General features: G+C 45.4%; 1 protein-coding gene across 1 annotated transcript in view; it reads right to left on the bottom strand.

The window, feature by feature from the left end:
• Positions 1–2692: 2692 nt before the first annotated feature.
• Positions 2693–23342, bottom strand: part of IFT43 (intraflagellar transport 43) — a 43955-nt gene continuing 23305 nt past the window's right edge. Inside the window, exons 4-9 of the mRNA XM_054275955.1 lie at positions 17565–17597; positions 17052–17098; positions 5609–5681; positions 4110–4185; positions 3707–3769; positions 2693–2937 (exon numbers count right to left, since the gene is read on the bottom strand). Coding sequence (XP_054131930.1) covers positions 2827–2937; positions 3707–3769; positions 4110–4185; positions 5609–5681; positions 17052–17098; positions 17565–17597 — 403 coding nt within the window. The 3' untranslated portion in view covers positions 2693–2826. The remainder of the gene's footprint in view (positions 2938–3706; positions 3770–4109; positions 4186–5608; positions 5682–17051; positions 17099–17564; positions 17598–23342) is intronic.

Below are 23342 nucleotides of genomic sequence, written 5' to 3'. Positions count from 1 at the left end.
GCAGGTAGATATTTACAGCCATCCAGAATCCCAGTGAGTCCCTGGGCAGACACCTCATGCCAGCTCACTGAGCCAAACATGCTGTTGACACACACACCTTGATGGGTTTGCAGCTCATCCTCAGCAATGTAAGTACACAGCAGAACAAAGACTAAGCAAGACTGCTCTACATTGAATTGCCATGTTTGAACTGAAGATGGAAAATGATTGCCAGGTATATGAAAGCCATGTTTGAATTGGGAACTTGAGGTTCTTAATTTCTAACCCTGATTCTGCCAAAGATTTGTTGTGTGGCCCTAAGCAGCTGATTGTACCTTGCATTATTACCCCTCTGCAATACAAGGTCTGTGGAGACCAGCAAGGGAATACTACTCTATATGCACAGCCCAGCTCCTAGGAACTGGGGACACCGTTCTGACAACAGCTCCCTCTTCTTACCTCACCTGAGGATCAACCAGAGCAACTGCTTTGCAGTCTACAAGGAGAAGTTACACCTGCCATTTCCTCTCCTGCATGCTCTTGCCACAGGACTTGTCAGAAATGTGGGTTCCTGAGGCAGCTTTGCCACAGCCAATACACACTGGTGCATGAAAGCCTGGGCACGAAGGAGCAGCTCACTGCTCCTCTTCCGTAAGGACAGTAACATGTCTGACAGCACCAGGACCTGAGAAAGAAGAAGCAACAGGTCTTATTCATCTTTCCATCACTGCAACTAAAACACAACTGTGGAAGGAAAGTGGGTGGGAACAGCTTAGTGGAGAAGGGCCAGGAGCCTGACACCCACCTCCCCTCCTCCAGCTGTGCAAGGAATGGGAGAGACATGGAAACAAGTCTCAGTCTATTAAGTTTATTGAAGGAAATTAAAAAGACAACTTGATCCCAGTGCACGTAAATAGTGAAGGAAGGAGAAAAGACCTGACAGCATGGCTGTGGAAAGGTGAAATCAAGCAGGCTCAAGAAACAAAAGATGAAACTCAAAAACTGAGTCTAGAAATAAAGCAGATTTTAAACCGTAAGGGCAATCATCTATTAAAAAGTAACAAGGAAAGAGTTTGAAATATGTTGTCTGCCTTTCTAAAAGACAGGCAAAGCTCAGCCCCCTCTCACAGGACTCTGCCATGGCCTATATTATAACGTCAGACCAAATAATCAAAGAGAGCAAAGATAGCAAAGATACCTCTTCCTGACATAAAACAGATGAGGCTGGCATTTTTTTTTCGAGTCCTTCTCTCCTCAGGTGTTTGCTGGGTTACCAAGGTCCCAGACTGGGCACAAGCCTGGCCCACACACACCTGCTTCCCACTCCAGAGTGTCCCTGCCCAGGGTCCCCAGCTGCCCAAAGCACCCATTTTTTCTCCTCTCAGACTAGTTTGTTATCTGATTTACTAACCTATTTTAGTTTCCTGAATTAATTTTTTTCCTGGATGTACAAAGCATTCTAAATTCTCTTTGGCCAGGAATCATAAGTGTTACAGCAAAGTAGATGCTAGCTCTGCTGTGAAGTTTCTGCTCCCACCAAACCAGGTTTTTCTGCTCAGAGAAAGACTTTCAGATTATCTTCTGTACAATGGCCTACCAAGCTAATGCCTCACTGAATTTTCTAATTACAGGAGAGATGTCTTGGTTGTAAAAAGCTTAGAGTTTTCTTAAGACAGATAAGTCTCCCATTATTTTTGTGGCCCCAGAGTGGGGCCCAACTCCTTCTTTTTTGTTGGTAAAGTTGTTTGGCATGTCATCTCTCACCTGAAATTCTGCAGAGTAGTGAATTCACAGAGAGCTATTTGACCTGTTCTGCTGTCACAAAAGTGGGAATGCAGTGTTCTGTTAGACCAATCAAACAAGCAAAGAAAAGCAGCACAGCAAGCTTCCTCCCAGCACCTGCACTCCCCAGAAGTATACAGCAAGACTCTCCAACAGGGCAAGGCTTTGAAGGACACTGGTTTAGAAGTAATGTTACCGTTTCCTGCAAATAATGACCACGGTTCTACAGGGACAAGGTATTAACAGCAAAATGAGTTTTTCTTTAGCTAGATGACAATAAGAGTGAGTTACTTGGTTCCAAGGAGACACTCACCAGGGAGTTATCTTATTTGAGAGCATCAGGCTCCATTCTTTCACATACATGGAATAAACATTTTCCTTGCAAAGTACCTATGGCCTGAAGCAATCTCCATTCAGACTGTGGTTTCATGTGATTGCAAAAGCTAAGTGAGGTTAAGCCTGGTCAGTATTTAGCTGGAAAACCTCAAGGTACAAAGAGGGGCTGTAAGAAGTGGCAGTTTAATAGGTGGTGCTGCATCCTGAGTCAATACAGAGGTAATGTTCCAGGAGAGAGGTTAAACTAACAAGGAAAGGCTGAAGGCTGCTGGATGAAATATAAATCAGATATCCTGACAGCTTGAGGTGTCTGTTGTGAGGAAGATGGTAACCTGGATGTCCTATGAAAACAAGTCATATCAGCCCAAGCTTCTCTGATAGCCATCAGTGCAAACCACACTCCATTGTATGACAGTCCACTCCAGAGAGGCAGCGTTTCCATAGAGAAAAGATCAACCATTGCAGTTATCTGCAGAGGTGCTATTGAGGTGGAATGACTCTTTATAAGTAAATATTTTATTGTGTTTAGAATTCTTGATTTCTTTTGAGAACAAAAATTCTTATTAAAAAATAACCCAAACTTCTCTCAAGACAATTTTTCTATGAAGCAAGGTCCTATTTATTTTCATGTCTGAAATAAATTCTCAAATACAAACAAGTGAATAGAAAATGTAGGTGCTTAACTATTTACAGGAGATGGATGTATGAGACATCTGGTGTGTCAGAGCTCTATGGGAGACTGAGGTGGTCCTCCCTCTCCAACTGTCCCAGGTCCCACTCAGTCACCAGTTCTGATGACACCTCTGTGAAGAGATGGTCCCAATCCCAGCTGACATCATCCTACCAAGAGGAAAAAAGACAAACATGCTGAAATGTTACTGTGCCCCTAAAGTTCTCTGAACAATGCTAGAATAGCAAAGAGAGAAACCAAAAGGCAACTGCCCTGACCAGGGAAGTCTCAGATTCAGCTGTCTAGAGCAGGAATACTAGCCAGAATGATATGTGAATATCTGCTACAATTTTAAAATGTGGACAAAATTATTCATGTTCTAAAATCCCAAAAAGGACATATTTGATGACAATGTTAATATTAGATACTCCCAGGCAGGGCATAGAAAGAAGCCCTTTCACTACTCTTCTGCACTTTTTCTGAAGCATGTGCAGTTCAAAGCTGCAGAAATCCTTTGCTACAAGTCTTGAGCTCCTGCCCACCCAGTTGTATTGAGGTTGTTCTGTCCTGCTTTAAAAACTCCCTGCCCAAACCCAAATTGCTTTCTGCCTTTGTCTCTCTGTGCTTTCCTGTGGATCATGGTGGCCACCAAAGGACAAAGCACTGTTTCTGCAGGGATCTCTGACCGTACTAGGCCTTGCACATTCTCCTGACCAGCTCCTTCATACTGGCCAATCATAGTGATGCCACCAACTCACACCAAGAAAGCACTATCTATCTTAAAAATCACCTGCTGGGGAAATCAAACCTCCAATAGTTTGGACAAGCTCCTCCTCACATCTCTTCTCCCTCCCACTGACAAGACTTCCTTTCCTAGTACAGTCTGAGACACATAAGAAACTTTTATCTTGTTAGTGTTTCCACAAAACAAAGACTTACCTCTCGTAGCTCATGCTCTGGAGCCAAAACTTTGGTGAGGAGCTTCAGGTCTACCTCCCCGTCCTATGAACATACAGAGTCACAGTCTTACAGACACTGGGAAAATGAACACTATCATTTCACCAGATACATTTGTTAGACATCGCCACATTTGCCTCATAAGGGTCACTCTTTTCAGGACAACAGCAAGAACCTCATCTGAGAAACAGATACCATATCCACATCATTTACAGACACAAGTACAAAAGCCACGTTGCAGAAAGGAACAGACTTACAGGGACACTGCAAGTTCTCTGGATGATAAGGCTGTATATTTTGTGCAGCTGAGTATCACTGTGGAGGATGACATGAGCCTAGAAGAAGAGGGATTCACACTGGCCAGCCCATAGCAAAATCCACTTACCAGAGTCTGGAAGGCAGCAAATTTCATTAGATCTTTGTCCAGGTCATGGTAAGTCAGCACTCGGTTCACCTGCACACTGCAGCCAGAAAGGGTCAGAGAACAAGCCTGTGTCAGTGTGGAAGCACATGTGAGGAGAAGGGGGGCATGAACAGTCATCTGGTGACATCTCGAGTGCCCACATCCCCCATGCAGACTCTTAGCATGGATGTACCCAGACAGAAGCACAGCTCAGTCAGCAAATGAGCAGTCAGTGACAAATCCATGTACCAGGGTGTGCACATGCATAAAAATAGCATGTGGAACAATCATGGACTCCCTCAGAGAAACCAGCATGCAAAAAGAAGATCCACAGACTAGTTGTAAGGGCTAGAAAGAAAAGAAGACCATAGTGAGCATTAAAACAGCTCCAGTGCCTTAGCAAAGGATCCTCTGAGAGCAACACCATACAAGCTAGAGAATAGCAGGGATTTTTGGCTTTTTATGTTTGAGCTGCATCAGAGCTATTAAATATGACTTCCTAAAATGTAGCCTTCCAAGAAAAACATGGTGTAGGGGGATGATACACTGTTGCACCACCTGCCTTCACAAGTGATCCAACACTATAGAAAAGGCTTCTATTAATTGAATTTTATTGTGTTTGTCCATGAAAATCCTTTGTCTTTTCTACTGCAAGAAAACGATGAATATAGGAGGATCAGATCATTTTATTAAAAAAATTAAGAGAGAAAAAGAAATTCATTCCAGTGAGAGACACAGTAATTTTAAATTTACTACATAAACTGTCAATTATTTTTGTTAACAGTGATATAATTACAATATAATTACAGTAATTACAATAACTACTTTTCACCTGTGAGAGAAGCATCTGTGGCCAGGAGTAAGATATCCCACCCCTCCAAATAAGAATCAACAGAAATCCCAGTCTGTGACCTTGGCAATAGACCCATTAGAGGACAGAAGACTTTCCTGGTATGTTTAAGACAAAACTCCAAAACCTTTCATTTCTTAAAACTTTCTGGTCTCCCTTGAGCTGACTCCAAGGCTACTGCAACAGCCCCTTCAAACAACTGTACTTTGTAAATTAACTACACACTTGAGTAAGAAGGATATCCTGTGGAGGGCAAAGCAGCCTACAACCATCAAAATTAATGTGTGCGGGATAATGCATGTGCATTGGAGACATTTGGGGTTATGCAGGCAACCTTAAATCAAGAAATTCCCTGCTTTTGAGAGTTTGATTTTGCAACATCAAATATGTTATTCTAATGTAGGGGTTTTTATATAGAGAGAGAATATGCAGTAATTGCTTTCTCTATGTAATAGGAAACAAGAATTTTTCACTGTTCAGCTTGCAGCACTACTGTCACAAAAGACCATGGCAAATCCTGCCGAACAGCACTGCTGCTGACATGCAAAGAGCATGAGTAAGATGGGTTTAATTTCACTAGCCAGTTTGCACTGCTGATGAGAGTCTCAAGAGCACCTGGCAGTGCTCTTACCTGGGGGGAGCTGCCACTTGCATGGCCAGATCTTCCTCCTGGACTTCCTCCAAGTCAGGGATCACAGGAATGTCTGCAACAAGAGAAAGCAGCAGCAGTAAGTGGGGAGTGTTGGGCTCTCCTCTCACTGAAGAAAAAGGTTCCCTTGCTTCACAGATATGAAGCACCCTGTTTCTTATTAGAGGGAAACACAAAATGGTTATTTAGCAATATTGTTTAATATTTAAACAAGGCAATAAAACTTTGAAGTCTGAAGTCATAAGAAATCTTGCAAGAGGAATAGATTAATCCAGGTATGGCTCTAAAGGCCATGGACTATGCATCTGAATGCAACCTTAAAGCTGAAAGAAGCCACCTGTACCAAACCTTGCTGCCTATGTTGCCATCATGTACTTAAACGAATTTGCTTGTTATGTGTTATCATTTATTCAGACACCAGTCACCTAGACTCTCTTAAAAATGAAACATGGGGCAGAAACTAAGAGAATCCACATAAAACTGCATGTTGAAGGATCTGCTGTTGGGGTCTCAGGCTGTGCAGAGGCCTGTGACCTTCCTCAGGAAGGAAGTGCTGGTGGTCCAGCAGATACAAACACTATGGAACACAGGTCTTGTTTTAGTGTCACAAAACTTTTCCATGACTTCCAGTATCATTCATACTGGAATGGCTGAAGGTCACTGGGTATTCCCAGCACAAGGACAATGGCTACTCCAACTAAAAAGGATGCTAGAAACAAAAGAATTGAGGACAGGAGGAAGAAATGAGTGTGCTTTGCATCCTACTAAAGAAGCAAGGCCCTGAAAGCATTACACAGTCTGTCATTTGATAAAGCACTGCAAAAAGTTTGTGCAAAAAAAAAGGAGAAAGAGAAGGCAAAGTAACTGGAGGCACAAAGCAAGAACAGAGTACACCAATACAGAGCTCCTTTAAAGACTCAAGACCACAAAGGCTCTCCAGAGACCCCGAGCCCTCACACCATGGAGAAGCTGGTTTGGCTCAGGGAAAAGGTTTCACTTGCCCAGTAAGCAGGCAGAGCTGGCCCCTTCAGCACTGGAACCAGCAGCCTGCTCCCAGCTCTGCCGGCAGTACAGTAACACTCCTGCTGGATGGCAGCAGGCAGCTGAGCCTGGCTTCGGCCCGTTTTTCAGCCCAGGCTGAGATGAATATTCAGGAGCTGGAGAGCCATTCCCAGACATGGTGCCGAGGCTGTGGGCAGGCTCTTCCCGAGAAGCCCCATGTCCTGTCAGGCTGCAGGGCCGCCGTGTGCCCCCGCCCAGCTGCAGCCGGGCACGGGTCAGCGGGGCCCCAGCACAGCGGCCTCCGGAGCTGGCACACAGTGGGATTTCTCGCTAATTGGTTGCCTGGAGGAAGGCTGGGACAGGGGCTGTCACGAGCATGGCCGCGGCGAGAGGGGTGACAGCTTGGCCGGCCTCAGCAGAGCTGTGCCTTCTAGCTCCTAAGGAGCAGGTGCCTGTGAAGAGGTTCTCCAACTGCAGCAAACTTCCCAAAGACATTTAAAGGGAAACTGCAGCAACAGCCCCTAGGCTGTCCCTAAGGCAGAGGAGGCAAGTGCAAGGAATGTCTCACCTGTGCAATGCTGGGCAGATCTCCCCACCTCTCTTGTGAGGACAATACCGGGCCGCTGGCTCTCCCCTGCAGAGGCTCCCAGTTCTTGGTAAAAACGTGTAGCAAAATGCACTTATGGGACAAAAGCATCTCCAGGGGCAGACAGACAGACCAACATGTGGAGGCAGCTGGTAAAATCTGCTCAGGGATAATGTGGGAGAAAGTCCCTGTATATAAGCAAGAAGGAGCAAGGAGGGAACAGACTGTTCCAAGGCAGGGAATGAAGCTCTGTGGAGAGGTACCCTGTTAAGTCCAGGAAAATGAGCATGGGAATGAGAAACTGTTTAACTTCTCCTGAACTAATTTATCCTTTTATGACGAGACCATGAATGTTTCTCAGCAAGCACAAGTAAATTAAAAACTACCTGGGAACAGAGCTGTCTTCATCCACAGAGCAGGAGAAGGTCAGATCCTTATCCACTTTTGACAGCAGAAATGTAAAAGGTGTTTGCAGGAAACTAATTTCTTCACTCAGTGCTCATTTTGGCAGCTATTTCAGGAGTCTACTCTTCCCAGTTCTCTTTTGGTTTTGTTGATCTCTTTTTACACTAGAAAAAGCTGTAAACTTGGGGCCCTGCTCAGTGATGTTCCTTCCATTTTGCAGGTTCACAAAGACTCCTGGGTTCTCTAGTGCTGATTTTATCTCACTGCCAGTGAATTCCATTGAGAGATTTCTAAACCCCTCGCAGAGCGCGACCTCCACTCTGTATTAGCAAAATTCAGGCGATTGCTTAGAAATTCTTTCCAAAAGAAATTCAAGGCTCCAAGATTTTACAGATACTTTGAAAACATTTCAGACAGAAGAGCTGGAAAAGCTCTGGAGGCCCCTGCCAGTCTCTCCAACAAAGGTCAGTGCACGCTTGTTCCTACTGCAAAGTGCAGATGCCTTGCCCATTTCTAGGCAGAAGCAATACCCTTTAGGACTGGGAGACTGACAGGAAACAGTACAGAAATGTCTCACATTTTAAGAAAATATTGGGTCCCTGGGCTAACTGCTATCAGGGACAAATAATTCCTGAAATATTTGGGTCTTTAATTCACTTGTTACTCATAACTACCTCTTCCCTCTGCCAATTCCCATGGTGCCACTTCAGCACAATCCCTCTCCCTTCTCTCTGTACAGTTTGCAAAGTGTCTCAGCTCTCACTTATCACCAAGAACACAACCTTACCCCCACGGATTCTCCAGCCTCTTAATTGTTCTTGTTGCTCTTCTTGAGACTCACATCTTTTTCTCCTATAAGCTCTGGTAACACAGCTAAGTTGTGGCACAGTGTCAGCAGCAGGGGGAACAGCACAGCACGGGCTGTTGTGCTGCAGGACAGTAGGCAGACGCTCTACATTTAATACTCCCACTAGCTGCAGGGAGGCTTTACATATAACATTAGTACATGCAGAAATGTTCACAGGACCATGTCCTCCCAATCTCACACTGCATCTTTTTCCAACTACACGGTTGTATTACAAACCCCCTCTCTGTGTGCTTTGCTCTGTGACCCACATTTTTCCTCTCCTGTTCAGTGTGGGGGTTTCAGATAATTTGCCATAAACCTGTGTTTCTGGTGCAGAACCTTGACACATAATTTACTGGCCAGGCTCTCATGCCCATGTAGGCAAACCTCAGAAATTACTACAAAAAAGGACACACCCTCACAGATAGCAGCTCAATGTACTGAACAACAACTTGAACAAATGGCTTGTGCAAAGATGAGGGAGCACCACATGCTAGATGACAAATGCAAACTCCCCTCCACCTCCCAGATGGTTATGAACAAGTGAACAAAGAATGAAATCAAAATGAGCTTACTCATATGGAAGTTATGGTGGGGCAGGAGATACCAGTACCAAATGTTGGCTAATTGGGGAGTTAAGTCACTGCACAAAACTGATTGTCCCAGAACATCTAAGTCCCAGCATATAATTAAGAATAATATTTTATTTGAGCAGCTTAACTTAGCTAGGTCTTACACAAAAAGAGCTTCATGACTAAGTTATGGCAAGGCACCAATGCCACACGACAGAAGTGTGTGAATGGGAGGAGGAGAAGATGGAGAAGAAAGACTAAAGGCAACCCATGCTACATGCAGACAGTCAAACAACAAGCAAGGAACAGTGGCTTTTCAAGTCATACAGAAAGGAGGACTTTATGTGTTCATATTAAAGTACATGTACTAAACATCACCTTTATTACCTCTTAGCAAATAACTTACTGACAGGCAAAGAAGACAACCACAGAAAGCAACAAGCAGGAGATAGGAGAATCTGTACCAATCCAATACCCAGCTGCTCCTGAAAGTTGGTAAATTGCACCTCCCCTCCCAAGCACAGCTGATTACTGGTTTAGTAGCAACACCTGCAGGCTGGGTCTCTTAAAATCCTGTAAACTCCCAGTAAGATCTTGTTCTTGTCCCAGAGAACTAAGTTGTCTGCTAGATACAAGATGGCACATAAATAGAGACAGATAGAATTTCTTCCAGGGACAGACAGAACCTCTTCCAGGTCAGGCAATAAATTACTGGCAAAGCTGCATCTAGAAACCATGCTCCAGTTCAGACTGCAGTTAGTCAGTGTGTGCTGCTTACTCCCTAAGCTGCTCTAAGAGTACCCTCAGTCCCCACCCTGGCACCCAGTAACAAAGAAGACTCCATCTCACACAGTCTGATCCACTTCCCCAGCTGGGTCAGTGTTTCAAAGGAGAATGGACACTCTTATGGTGGGTACTGTGCTGCCCTCCCCGTGCACACACCACCATATCCAGAGAACACAAAGAGGGCAGTGGCTTCTGGAGCTGGCAGTCTCCTACCACCAAGCAGGTATAAAAATGAAACTATTTTATGTTGCTTGCTCATAAAATGTAAAACTGAAATAATTACGATATCTCTGCTGCTGCAAAACTTTGTTTTACTGAATGCTGTTACCTTCTGCATCACGTTTGGGGAATTTTAAACAGGCAAATGGAAGGTCTGATTGAAGATGAAGTTAAGTGAAAGAAATTGGTCTCATTTAGCACATGACAGGATTCATCTGTGTTCCCAAGTCCACTGAGGTAGCATCATGGGCGTTTCATATTCATGAGCTGCTGCGACACTGTGTCCCCTCATTTACAAAGCACCGTGTTCAGCAAATTCTGTCCCTGTGGACACACTGTGCATTTCATGGTCTTGTCAGAGAGACATCAAACACTTCAGTAACCAAATACCAGAAAATGGCTTTAATTAGTGCATCTCAATGCAATAAATAATTTTTTTAAGTGGAAAAACGGAGAATTAAAAAGAAAAAAAGTAAAAAGTGGAAAGCAACAGGCAAAAAAAATCATCAAAAAAACAAAGAACAAGGGACACAGCTTCTGCTGAACACACAAACAAGCTTGAAGCCTCTTGGAAACTTTCTCAGGAGAGCAGCAGGCAAATGGAGAGAATAAAGAATGCTTCTTTGGATGCTCGGACATAAATTTCATAGGGATGTCTTTCCCTGACTGAAATTGCCCTACTAGTGGGCCAACATGGAGCAGCATACCTGCCTGATCAACCAGCAGGGAGATGAAATCAGTAGAGTGAAAAGCAGATAGTAGCACAGCTACCAGGGCACTGTCTCAAAAGTTGAGATAAGCAGAAGATAACCAGAGAGTCCCATGTCCCAAAGCCTCCTGAGAAGTGGATGGTAACAGCACAACCTGACCAAGCTGATGGGAAAAGTCACCTGTGTGCAGGTGCCAGAGGAGCCACAGGATGCAGGGAAGGTCATACAGCAGATTCAGTACTGACCCTACAGCCTTGTGTTAAAAGGTTATACATTTGCCTTGCATAATATCGCATTTCAGCTAGATGCATGACTGGTTGGGGGGTGACATTCTACTTGCCTCAATAGTGTGGTGTGTTCATATTGCTGGGGACAGGCATCAGGCATTTCTGCTGCTACCCAAGGCTGCTGCTGACACAAAGGTCCTGCCCAGTTTCAGTCATTTGAAGTGTGAGGAGAGGCACAGAACAGCCCTGTCAGATGAGTCACTGCGCTCAGTGCAGGGCTTCACAAGCAGTAGAGCATGGCTTGTACTTATGCAAGAAGTAGAGGCAGACCCTGACAGCTTTGAATGTGAGGAATCCCTTAATGCATAGGTTTCTTCAGCAGCAGCAGAAGACAGGAGAGACTGGTGGCCAGGCCCAGGACTTAGAGTCCACCATGCTCCTGAGGTTATCAGCATTTAGAGTGGTAACACAGCTCCCAGTCTTACCAACAGCCCCCTGACAAAGCACTACGCCTGCCCTCCTTCCCAGTAACATGTGTCTTCCTCTTTTCAAAGGCTGTTCCCTGTTCCTTTGCGCTATTCTCCTGCTAAAACATACTCAGAAGGTAGTGGGGCATCAGATGAGAAGTTATGTGGTGTCCTGAGAGGGTCTAGTGAACTCAGAAACACAAAACCCTCTTCAACAACACTGGAGATAAGGGACTTTGCATTAGAGCATTATTGGGGCAGGGAAAGCAGCTTCTCAGGATGCTCCTGTGGAAGTATGTTCAGGAGCAGGCATGCCTGATTCTATTTCATCCTCTTCATGTTACACTGGAAAAACAAGACAAACTACATTTCTTTTATGCTAAATTCTTAGGTTTTTTATTTTTCTTATATATATTTATTAAAAAATGCCTCTTTGATCGGCAGCACCCATGACACCTCCACATCCAGCGACTCCTCAGAAGCCTCCCTGCCTCCACACAAGGCCACCGCTGCTGACAGCCAGCTAGGTTTGATCAGAGCCACTCAGAATCGGATTTTCATAAGACAGATGAGGAATCTTACTGCTGCTTTCTCTCATATCAGATGAGAAACTGAGGAGGAGGGGGGACGGCTCCTGAGGGAACGACACTACAATCAAGGGCTACGCGGTTCTCTCTCTGTCCCTCCACTGCTGCAATTTTCAAAGGAGTTTGCCTCAGGCAGTTTTAAATGATGGTGTCTCAATTCTGTAATCATCTTTCAAGAGCTTTTTCTTAAAGGGTATTTTAGGTAAACCTAGTCCGTCAAATACATTTATGGACTCACCAATCACAGACCCAATGTGATTGTGTATCCACCATATCGCAGAATTTAGCAACAGAAGATGCTTCCCCAGACTGTCATTTTCAGCCCTCAACAAGCTGAGTGTGCTCCTTGTAATTAAGGAGCCCACTGACCCTTGGCCAGTGGTCTGCTGCTTCAAATAGAACCTCACAGTCTCTCAGGACGTACTCTCTGCTCTCCCCTGCCCACTGTGGCTCTCAGGAGAGAGCTTTCCTCCAGCACCACAGGCTCTAGATCACTATGCCAGCAATTATTGGAGGAATTCAAACTGGCCTGGCCCAACAGCTCAGTGGAAACCATCAGGCTGGGCCGAGTCTGCCCTTCAGTGACCTTGCATGGAGACTCAGAGTAGCGCATTGGGTGGGGGAGCAGCAAAGGGGAGAGCTGTGGTGTGCTGACAGAGCATACATGAAGTCAAAATGTAGAGTCACAGAGACCCAATAACCACTGACACTCTCTGCCTCAAAACCTTCTATTCAGCCCATTCAAACCACTTCCAAAACAGCACATCTTTCACTCTGTCTCCATTTCACTGTTTTCACCCATTTAGCTCTCCCCAAATCACTCCAACACTGCCTTCTGAGCCTATGAAGGCTTGCCATATCCCTGACTGTTCCTGCAGATTCTGCCCTCTGTTACACTCATGCTCAGCCACTGCAGCTGTCCTTGCAGCTCATGGCCTCTGGAGTCCACCAGCACTTGGTGTGCCCTGTAGAAACAGCAGCTCACCAGGGAAGCAACTGGCAAAACTGATCAGGAATGACAGAGCCAACAATAACCCTCACTGTGCTCTATTCTCAGCTCTTTGGAACAATATCATCATTGGTGTATATTTGCATGCAGCTCAAGAAGTACTGGATATTTTATGGCTGTGAATTCCAGATCTCCCACCGGACAGATATCACTACCCAGAAGGATTGGGGACCATGGCATCTGCCCACTTCCCCTCTGCTGTTCAAAGCCTGGACTCTCATCCTGTTCAAATGCAAAGGAGCTGCTGGCAAATGCCAGAAAGGTAAGTCCTCCTAGAGGTTTGACATTGCATAGAAAGGTCTAATCATCAGCTCTGCTTCCTTGAGAAGGCTTCCCAGCAGGCAGGAAAGGGTTTTGCCTTGAGGGCACAGATCTAGTGACTGTCTACTGGCAGCCTTCCTCACCTGCAGGTCAGGTTCCAGTTGTCTGTGTAGCATAGTCAGGCTTTCATTTCAATCAGCTGTCTCATTCATACACACTATCTGCTTTAAAATAACAAGCTGTTGTTCCTGCAGACAGAAAATCACACATCACATCCCAGTCTTCCAAGGAAAGCCATTTTCTAGGAGCTATGCATCCCAAGAGTAACAGAGAGAAAGCAGACAGGGACTTCTGATGGTGGGGCAATAGTCTATGTGGGAATACCTGGGAGAGGGATAACAACCTTAGCTAATAAGTTCTCATAAAGTGCTGAGGAGAAAAATCCAAGGGCAAAGCAGTAAGGAGAAAGACATCAGAGGGAATACAACACAGCAGTGCCGAACTGGTGGACAAGAAAGGAAAAACAAAGAAACTTCTAACCAAAGGACAAATCAGATTGCTGAGCTGGGGGAGGAATGTTAGCATTTCTCTCCCTGACAGGAAATAGCCCTATCTAGTTCTGTGCCAGAAAGACACACATGAGCAAAGCCCTCTATGCCCTGCTGGGGAAAAGGAGGATAAAGCCCTTCAACTTTAGCTTGGTTGTCCCATCTTCCCTCCCACCTCATGACAAAGGATAGTCTGCACGTGGCAGAAGCTCTTAGCTGCTACAGAAAAGGAAGCAGTGTGCTGCAGATAGCACCTTTTACATTCCACAGAGGGTCTCACATCTCCCATCTCAAGCAGTTTCCCTGCCATACAGAGCTCAGTCACTGCTGCTCATTTTCCCTGTTGACATGGACAGAAAATTGAGCAATTACCCTCAAACTCCTCTCTCTCAGATTGCACAGATTGCTACATACAAAGCATTAAGCCCCCAATTGCCCCTGGCCAAAAGTGACTTAACTAGGCCTGTCCTTTAGGAATTAAACACTTTTGTGTTGCTTGTGAAGGTTTATTATTCCTCAAGTGTGATGCATTAAATCCTGCTAAAGCAGGTTTCTCACCATGCAGAGGACCTGGTCCCCCATGACAATGCCCAGTGGGCACACACCCACGAACAGACGCATTATCCCTTTGCTGTGTCCGAGTTCTCACCAGTACCAGCATGTGCTCAGGAGGGTTGGCACTAAGAGCACGGTGGCTGCTGTAGGAAATCAACCTAGCTATCAACTAGATAATCCAGAGCTACTTTTGGAGAGACACTGCACTTTTTCAAAACTGTCTTCCACCTTCTGGGTTTCCCTGTGCAACCATAACGAATGGCTGAAACTGCAGATCATTCCATGTGTGTCCCTGTCTGGTCCACCCACTTACCACCTCCCATATGGTTTCACTCATTCCACACAGCCTGAGAAGTGGCCATCCTTCTCCTCCTAACTCCCACAGAGATAAGGAATCAGATGCTATTTAATACACAGGCCAGGAGCAGTGAAAGAATTCTACTTTTATTTCTGAAACTACAAGGCCTGTCAAGCCCAGAAGTCTCTACTTGGCTGTGCAAACTTCCCTCCACCTTCCACCTGCCAAACTGGGTTCTCTACAGCCCCTGTACTTTTTTAACACATTCTCAAATGGACTCCAAACTCAGAGCCCTTGGCTGTTAGTGATGTATAAACGATCACAACAAACGAGCACATTTCAAATTCACAAGAACACCTTTTTAAGGGCATATAGTTTTGTCCTTCATTCTTCTAATGAAAAGGTTGGATGGGGGACAAACAATGTTAATGGAATGGTACAGCTCAGCTTTTTAATAGGTTAAAGGAAGGCGATCCAAATGTATTGGTTGACAGCAGCAATCATTACGCAACCGCGCCTGTTCATATTAAGGTGTACAAGCTAAGACATTATGCAGCACAAAATAACCGTGACCCATCCTTGGGGATCCATACACCAATGTCTTGGTTTTTGTTTGTTTAGAATCTGAGCTTTACTGTTCCAGCTAAGGACATAAACTCAAGTGCAGTTCTAGGCAAAGGGGAGGTTGAAACAGCTCAATTTACTGCACAGCCATAGCATGCTACTCCCTGCTTTCTACACTAGGCAGTTATTTGTATCTCTCTGCTTATTCCAAAAAGTAATTTTATTCACGTTCTGGAGTTTGTTTATATATCACTTTTCTTCACTCCAATTGCTGAGCCCACATGGAAAATTCCTCTCCCAGAACAGTTTGCCTAATCTCCCTGTCAAAATAGGAACACAACAATGCAATGCACCATCCATTTAGAGATTTTTCTATATGCAAAGTAGATCCACAACCCAGCATATTTGTACCAGAGGCTGCCTGGCTAGGAACCATACTATATCTTTCTTGTAATGCATACATTTAATCCAAAGCCAAATGCCAGTTTGCAAACAATCCAAATTCAGCTGCTAACCACAGGTTAGACACAGATAAATAAGTGAAGTCTATTAGGATTCAATATGTCCTCATACCACACTCTGCATCAATTCTATTCTATATTTATTACCCAAGGTCTTGGAGTGCTGAAAGTCACATGCTGCAAACAAACATGTGGCAAGCATTTTTATGCCTGGTTAGCAAAGATAGTCATCCTCCAAGTGCATGACCAAGGTTCAACAAAAAGGACAGCACGGATGCAGACAGCGCTGTTCAGAACAGACTACCAGCCTCAGTGACATACACTGAAATTTAAGAAGGAACTTCCCAGGGGGAAAATTTAGTCTGTTCTGAAGATGCCAATGCTATAAAGGTGCCACTTCTGGCAGTCATATGTTGCAATGCTTAATCTGTCTGGAAGACCCAAATAAGTCTTCATTTAATCTCATTAACCATACTGATGTCTGATCCTTTGTGACTCCAGATAATTCTTCTGACACTTGGTGGCCTTTTACAGATGCAGCTTTTTATACACTGTATAAAATTCTTAGCCCTTGAAAACTGAGGTACCGCCTAGAGGCTTTAATGAATTTCTGTGCTCCCCACAGTTGTCTAGCGCTTGTCTTGAAATTAATCCTGTGGATTTTTCCTGAGATTTCTCTTGACTCATCCAGTCCTAGAAGAGCAGGTAATATACACTATAAAAAAAACTAGTGCTAAGTCAGGAGTCCAATAGATGTCATAGCAGCCTGTAAAGGGATGAAATGGGATTACCCACCAGTGTTTATGTTTAGTTTATGATTTATGATCTTGGATTAGGGCAAGCAGATTTTTTAAATTAAGAATTCCATCATGACAGAAACCCCAGGCAACAAGGATATTGTTACAAAAGAAAACAGATGTTTCTAGCAGAGCCTACTACCACCTAAGTCAGAGGAGAGCAGGGACCTCTTTCTCCATTCTTAACCTTTTATTGTGCTTTTAGCTCTCATTTTGCCCACTCCACTATTCTCCATGGAGGTAATTACAGAGAAAAGTGCATCCTTTCCACTTTCCTGCTTCCCAAGGTCCTCTATAATTCTGTGTTCATGAAGACCCAGAGTTAGACTACAAGTTCACTTCTTCATCCTCCCTCTCCTTTACCCTTTCTCCCTCATTCATCTGGGGAGATCTAAGCAGCTCTTACATCTGTTTATCCCCAGAGTGGTTAATTTCCTTGCAATTTCTTACAAGATGCCTCTGCTCACTTTACTGGAGACCCCCTAGACATGCATGAGTGCACTTCCTGTGGTCCAGTACCTTACCTCCTCCATCATCTGATGCCTCCAGGCTCTGCTGTCTGAGACGATGGCTGCAGCAAAGCACAAGAAAGAATTTCAATTGCAAGCCCAGAAAAACATCCTCTTGTGCCCCCTTCCTCCCCACAAACTTCAAAGGAGAAGAGTTTCCAAGTATGCTTAGCCTGCATGGAAGACTGATCTTCCATACCCTTCAATGCTGGGCTCAGCAGAAATCTCAGCTTAAGCAAGATGTACCTTAGACAAACCCCTAGGCTGAAGACAGTAGGGCCTGGGGTGGGTCTGGGAGGAAAGCTGTGGCTTTCTCATTTTCCTTCTTTCTGTTTTATGGGAGTGACAGGGCCATCATCTACTCCATATCCAGGGAACTATAGTATGACCAGCCCTGCCCCATTCTAGGACACACGATATGAATTCCTGACAGGCTCTGCATCCTTCCCAACTTTCAGATCTTGGTGTTAGATGATCAGATCAGATGTAAAAGTTGTGGAAGAAGTCTCAGCAACAATGGGAACTTACTCTTCTACTTCTTCTGCATGCTTTCTTCCCGACCTGCAAGACAAGGATGGCTTATGTTTAGAAAAGGCTAGAGAAAATGAAAAACTTCACCTTTCCCCATATGATTGATATTGTGCAAAACAGTTCCTGCATCAGGTCTGATACAACACATCACACCTTAAAGAGTTCTGAGTGACTATTAAGCCAGTGTATCAGAAAGTCCCTGAGTGCAACAGACTGAAACAAAACCACTTGGGGCCCAAAAGACATGGGGCCATGCCCAGATATGGCAAGAACCATACTCGCTGGTTCTTTAGTTTCTCAGATACCTTTTTATCCCCTTTGCCATTAGCTGCAGGTAAAGCTGGCCATACCTGGGTAGAGAGGTTGGTGCATTAAGGAGTGAAGAAAGTGCTATACTTTGTCTACCTACTCCTGAGAGATCAACAGTTTCCTCCTCCCCATGGTTGAGCATAAAGACTTTCTGGTTGCCTTTCAAGTTAGGAGTCCCACCTGAGCTAGCCAAGTTCAGGTCAGACATGCAGTTGTGGCAAAAAACCAGGATTGATCAGGCTGAGTTAACAGGAGTTCATAACAATAACATGGTGGGGAGGTTGCCATACTGGCAGCTCCCTTGCTCTCCACCCCAGCGAGCCCAGAAGTAATTCAGTCCCGATTAGGGACGCTTGTTCAATATTCAAAATGTAAAACACGGAGATTGCTGAACCAGCACTTTGAAAAGTTAATTAAATGCCAGGTTTCTTTTTAGCAGATACTCCATCACTCGCTGATTGCTTTGGCCATTTTGCAGAGTGAAGTTTCATGTCTATGTGTTGGGAATAAATATTCTCCCGTCCCCTAAGTCAGGGTGCCATGACAAAGAATACATGGGCCTCTCCCCTATCACATGCATTGTCCCAGGACACACCAAGATGTAAGAGAACTTGCTTCACTGCCTTGCATTGCTCTTTTCAAAGCACTTCATGACATGGCAGAGGCCTCTCCTCATCTGCTTTCTGTTCTAGCAAGTCACAGTCCTCATTTGTGAATAATCTACTCTTCTAAGAGCAAAGAGTAGGGCAGAGAGGATGACTAGCTATACAGAGAAGAGGTAGAAGGAGAAAAAAGCCCTTTATGTCTACTGCTCTCGCTGGAGCTTGCAGTCTGAATCAGTGATTTGAGCCCAGTAATATCAACTGCTATAATCAGAACTGCAGCTGTGTGGTGACATCTGCACCTGGGCTTTCAGCTATATCTGCACCTTCTGTTCAAAGGCAAAAATAGAGCATAATTGGGGAAAGAGCTCTTCCAGTGAGGATGAACTGTCCAGCTCCATCCTTCTCCCAGTGGTAGTACAAAGCACTTTTTGTGAACCTCCTGATACTATGGAGAAAGAAATAGATGGCTTCAGAGAGCCCTCCACCAGCACCCAGTGCCATTCAGTCTCTGAGAAGATAGAGATAGAAAGATGATGCAAGATTTCTCCTATTTTATTCCTCCTTGATGCCTTCATAGAACTGGTTTCCACATAGCCTTGCCTTTTCCATGCTGAAACATCCCAAATGATGGCATTGCAGAGCCACGCACAGATGATTTCCTGGGGGTTCAATTTACCGTCTTCTTGGCATGATCCCGTTACTCTTGATGATCGGCCAACCCCAAGTAACACTCTCTTTCTCAGTACTCACACTCCTTACATCTTTGCTCCTGTCTCCAGGCAGGAATGAAACACTCCACATGTTCATACTTCCCAGGAGAAAAGGTCACTAGTACTATCCCTGTAAGCAATTTCTGTTTCTTCTTCCTAAGCTCCCTGTCATGACTGATATCCAGGCGGCCCACAGGGAAGGCAGTCATGTTAATCTTAGAGGCAGAGACTGCTTTGCTTATGTTGTGAGACTTAGGCTTTCTCAACTTTTCTGTGTCGTTAGGAAAGGACTTATTCAGGACAATAAGCAAATATCTCATTATGAAACAGCTGTACTATATATTGGAAAACACAGTAATCTGGGGAACAAACTCATTAGCAGGGAGGGGGGGGAATAGTACTGGCCCCTTTAATACCAGAACCCACATGTTAGAACACTCCCATCAAACAAGACCATTCCTTCCTCTTCCCAGGGCAAGTTACAGCCCCATGGTCAGTGCCCCCAGGAGAACACCTTAGTCCCTGTGCCACAGGTACCAATGGTGGCACTGGATGAGGCAAGTCTGTCACACTGACAGTACAGCAGTTTATACAGAGCATTTATATACTAACAGCACTGGAGCAGGAGCTAGAAATGACTGCTCTTCTGTTTAGGAGAGATAAATCTGCTTCCAGTCACCTGTACTGCATATGTTTGTTAATATATGATTTGGCACAGCATTATGTTTGATGAAACTAGCATTTTAAGTAAGCTCATGAACTCACATGTAGAAACTATCCCAAAAATATAGTATGAAGCTTCTGTAGCACAGGAAGGAAAGGAATTGTATGTTTTACACTCTCTGTGGCCCTAATGATCGAGCAAAGAAGATATCACACAACCTGCTATTTCCTCTATTTTTTTTTTAGTAAGCCTTCCTTTCATTTTGTTTGGTGCCAAATTACTTTTTGAGTTCTTGTTTCAGATTGGGGAGAAAAAAAATCACAAAACACTTTTGGTTTAACTAGTCTTTTGCTTTTTTGGCAAAACTGCAGTACCTAAATCTACATAACAAACTGATTCAGAGGAAAGACAAGCTCTGTCTTGTGTACTAAGGTTAAAAACCTCCAAGGCAGCAAGAGAAATCATTAATAGATCTTCAAAAGGTGCCCCCCTTCAATACTGTCCATTCCATAAACTTAGCTGAGGGCTGCATAGAGATAGTATTCCTGCAGAAACAATCAACTGCTTGTCTCTTTGCTCCCCAAGTACTGTGGGCAGCATACAGGATTTCTTCATGATGTTATGACATTGTTTTAAGGATTGTGGAGTACCCTTTCCTAAGAATAGTCTCATCTTACCAATGCCAATTGCTACACATTGAGACCAACGTTTCCTCCTTCAGGAATATCAGGTCTAGGTAAATAGCACACTCTTCATTTATCTCATGAGCTTTCTAGTGGTGAGTGAAAGCAGGCATGGAATGAAGCTGACAAGCCAGCATACACAGCTTTCCTACCCTTTTTTCATGTTCTCAGCAACACGAAGTGCACTGCCCTGCTTTGTCTGCTGCAGCAGCAGGCACAGCCCAGGGAGAGCAGCAGCAAGGACCTATAAAATGAGCAATTTAATATGAACTACAGATACAGTCACTCAAGTAAGGATAAACAAAGGAATACCATCCCAGGAGCAGAGCTCAGAAATACACTCAATCTGCTGTATTATACACCAGCCACTCCCCATTTTTGTGAGACAGGGATACATCTGGTTTTTTCACTTACGTTCCCAAGTCCATTACATCTGGAGGGGCAAAGAACATGGACTCACTCCATCCGCTGGACAGTTCCCTTTAAACTCCCTTTCCCTGAGAGGCCATCAGCACTCCTAAACATAATCATAAGCTCAGAGTATTCCCTCTGGCTTTGGACAGCTGCTTATCCCCTCTCTATTTCAGAATATTGAATAGCTGTGAAACTGGGTGAAAGACCGTGACAGTCCTTGTGTAACCCCATGGTATGTCACTCCCAGTACAGAATACCTATTGTCTCCTAGCTCTGCCCTGCGGCAGAGGATATAGATCTGACCTCTCTCTCGAGCGTTGTCTTTGCTCAGTTCTGCCCACAAGGAATCCTTCGTCCACATCAATGAGAATGGGTTAAACCCTAAACCCGAGACCTTACTCCCACTCTCTTACAGTGCCCTGATGTACAGCTGAGCTGCCTGCAACTTCTGTGCTGAAAGGGTGAAAGGCAGTTCCAATGTAGACATCATCTCTGTTAAAACTGTTTCTTTCTCATTAAATGGACCACCACGGAGATCTAAATGGATATAAAGTGGCAGGGCTCAGAGAACAGCCACGATGCTATCTTTATGCAGCATGACAATGTGCAGTGGCTAATTAGACACCGTTAACCTATTTTAGCAGAGGACATAACTGGGATGAATGGAGAAAAACGTCCTTGAAACCTTTTAATGTCCACAGCTCATGAGAGCTCCACACACACTTGCGTCCTGCACCGTGCCACAGCCAGGCTCCGAGGAGTTCTCTGTGCAGGAGCGGAGGTTCTCTCATGCGGCCCGGGGAGGTGTGAGGGCGGGCAGCACAGCTAAGGAGAAGGGAAGGGATTACCGCAGCTTGCTAAAACGCATTCGAAGGCGGCGGGACGGGAACGCCCAGTATGGCGCGGCGGAGGAGGAGAAAGGGCCGGGAGCGCGGGCAGCCTGTCCCGGCCGGGCTGGCCGCTGTGCCCGCCTCGCTGGGGCCCGCTCCGGGCCGCGCCGCCGCCACAGCCGCAGCATCGCCGGGCCGCGGCCGCCCCCTGCCGGGCAAGCGCGGCGCTGCGGGCCCGGGCCGGCCTGTAACCCAGCGCGGCCGGCCCGGGCCCCGCCGGCAGCGCGCACCGAGGGCTGCTCCCATCTTACAGGGCAGCGGGGAGAAACTGATCTGTGTGTGTGTGCTGGCCTGTTTCCTGGCATGCCTCAACCACTGCTACGAATTATGTGGAACCAGAAAGCCGCTCCAAGCATCCCTCTTGCTAAAAGAATGAAACGGGGGGCGAAAAGGAGAAGGTCGTGATGTTCAGAAATGCATTTTGTTTGGAGACATTAGGGTAATCAAAGGGTGGGCAGAGACAGGCTGGGTGCTCTGGAAGCAAGGCAGCAGCCGGCGTTCTGCCCTCCATCCAAAACCATGACCCACCTCAACACCGAAGGCTTGGCTCAGCCCACAGGGAGGCACGAAGCCTTTTGCCTCTCGGGCAAAGACTCTAATTCAGGTCTAGGCCTGAGGGAGGAGGGGAAAAATATTTAAAAAAGACGTTGTATTTTCTTGCTCAAATGTTCCTTAAGTGCCCATCACCACAGTGAGTGGGTGGTGAGCTAGGAGTTGCAGCTTGTTCAATAGCCTAAGGCACAACTAAGTTCCACATCCAATATGACACACAAGTGCTAACTGATAGTTCTGTGGGCTCTCCAAGGGTGGGTCTCAGTCAATGCTTGTTTGCTGTGGCACAGGAAAAGACACATTCACCAAGGCTGTCTGTAAATTAGAACTGCTACCGGTGCTGGAAAGCACCACAGGTGCCTTCTCAGCTATTCCATTGCGCCTTCTCTGGAGCTCTGATCTGTTAAGTTTCCACCCTCTCTTCCTGGCCTGTGGCAGCCTGGAAAAGCCAGGTTTTCCTTTACAAAAGTAAGGAGTTTAATCTTCACATCCTCTACAATCGAGGCAAGTTTTGCCATTGATTTCAACATGCTTATGAGCCTTTATTTTCATCATAGGATGTCACCCCACAGCCCTCCACCTCCTAGCCCTGGAATGCACGGCTATCTGTATCACTGTAACGGGGTTTTGGGCAGACACACATGTTTTAAAGCTGTCATGGCCCTACCACCCACCTCCTGGCCCCTCCCAAGCTGCCTGTGCTGGTCAGAGTGCACGCTGAACACACTGCCCCAGAGCATGGCTCTGGAAGAGGATGGTTGCAGCAATGAGCAGGCATGCTCTGTGAGATGGGATCTGACACTGCTGCTAGTCAGCTCCAGCTGAAATGGACTTGTGAGGCACTTAATCTCCAGCTGAAGTGTTTTTGTTTCTCCTCATGTCCTAATATGTGAGCTTAACAGAAACAATAAAGGAGGAAAGCACTGGCAAGCAGGACTTTAGGAACTG

Source organism: Melozone crissalis, unplaced genomic scaffold, assembly GCF_028551555.1.
Source record: "Melozone crissalis strain CALT ecotype California unplaced genomic scaffold, PUWL_Pcris_2 ptg000018l_1, whole genome shotgun sequence".
Lineage (NCBI taxonomy): Eukaryota > Metazoa > Chordata > Aves > Passeriformes > Passerellidae > Melozone > Melozone crissalis.
This window is presented reverse-complemented; position numbering and strand designations above follow the sequence as displayed.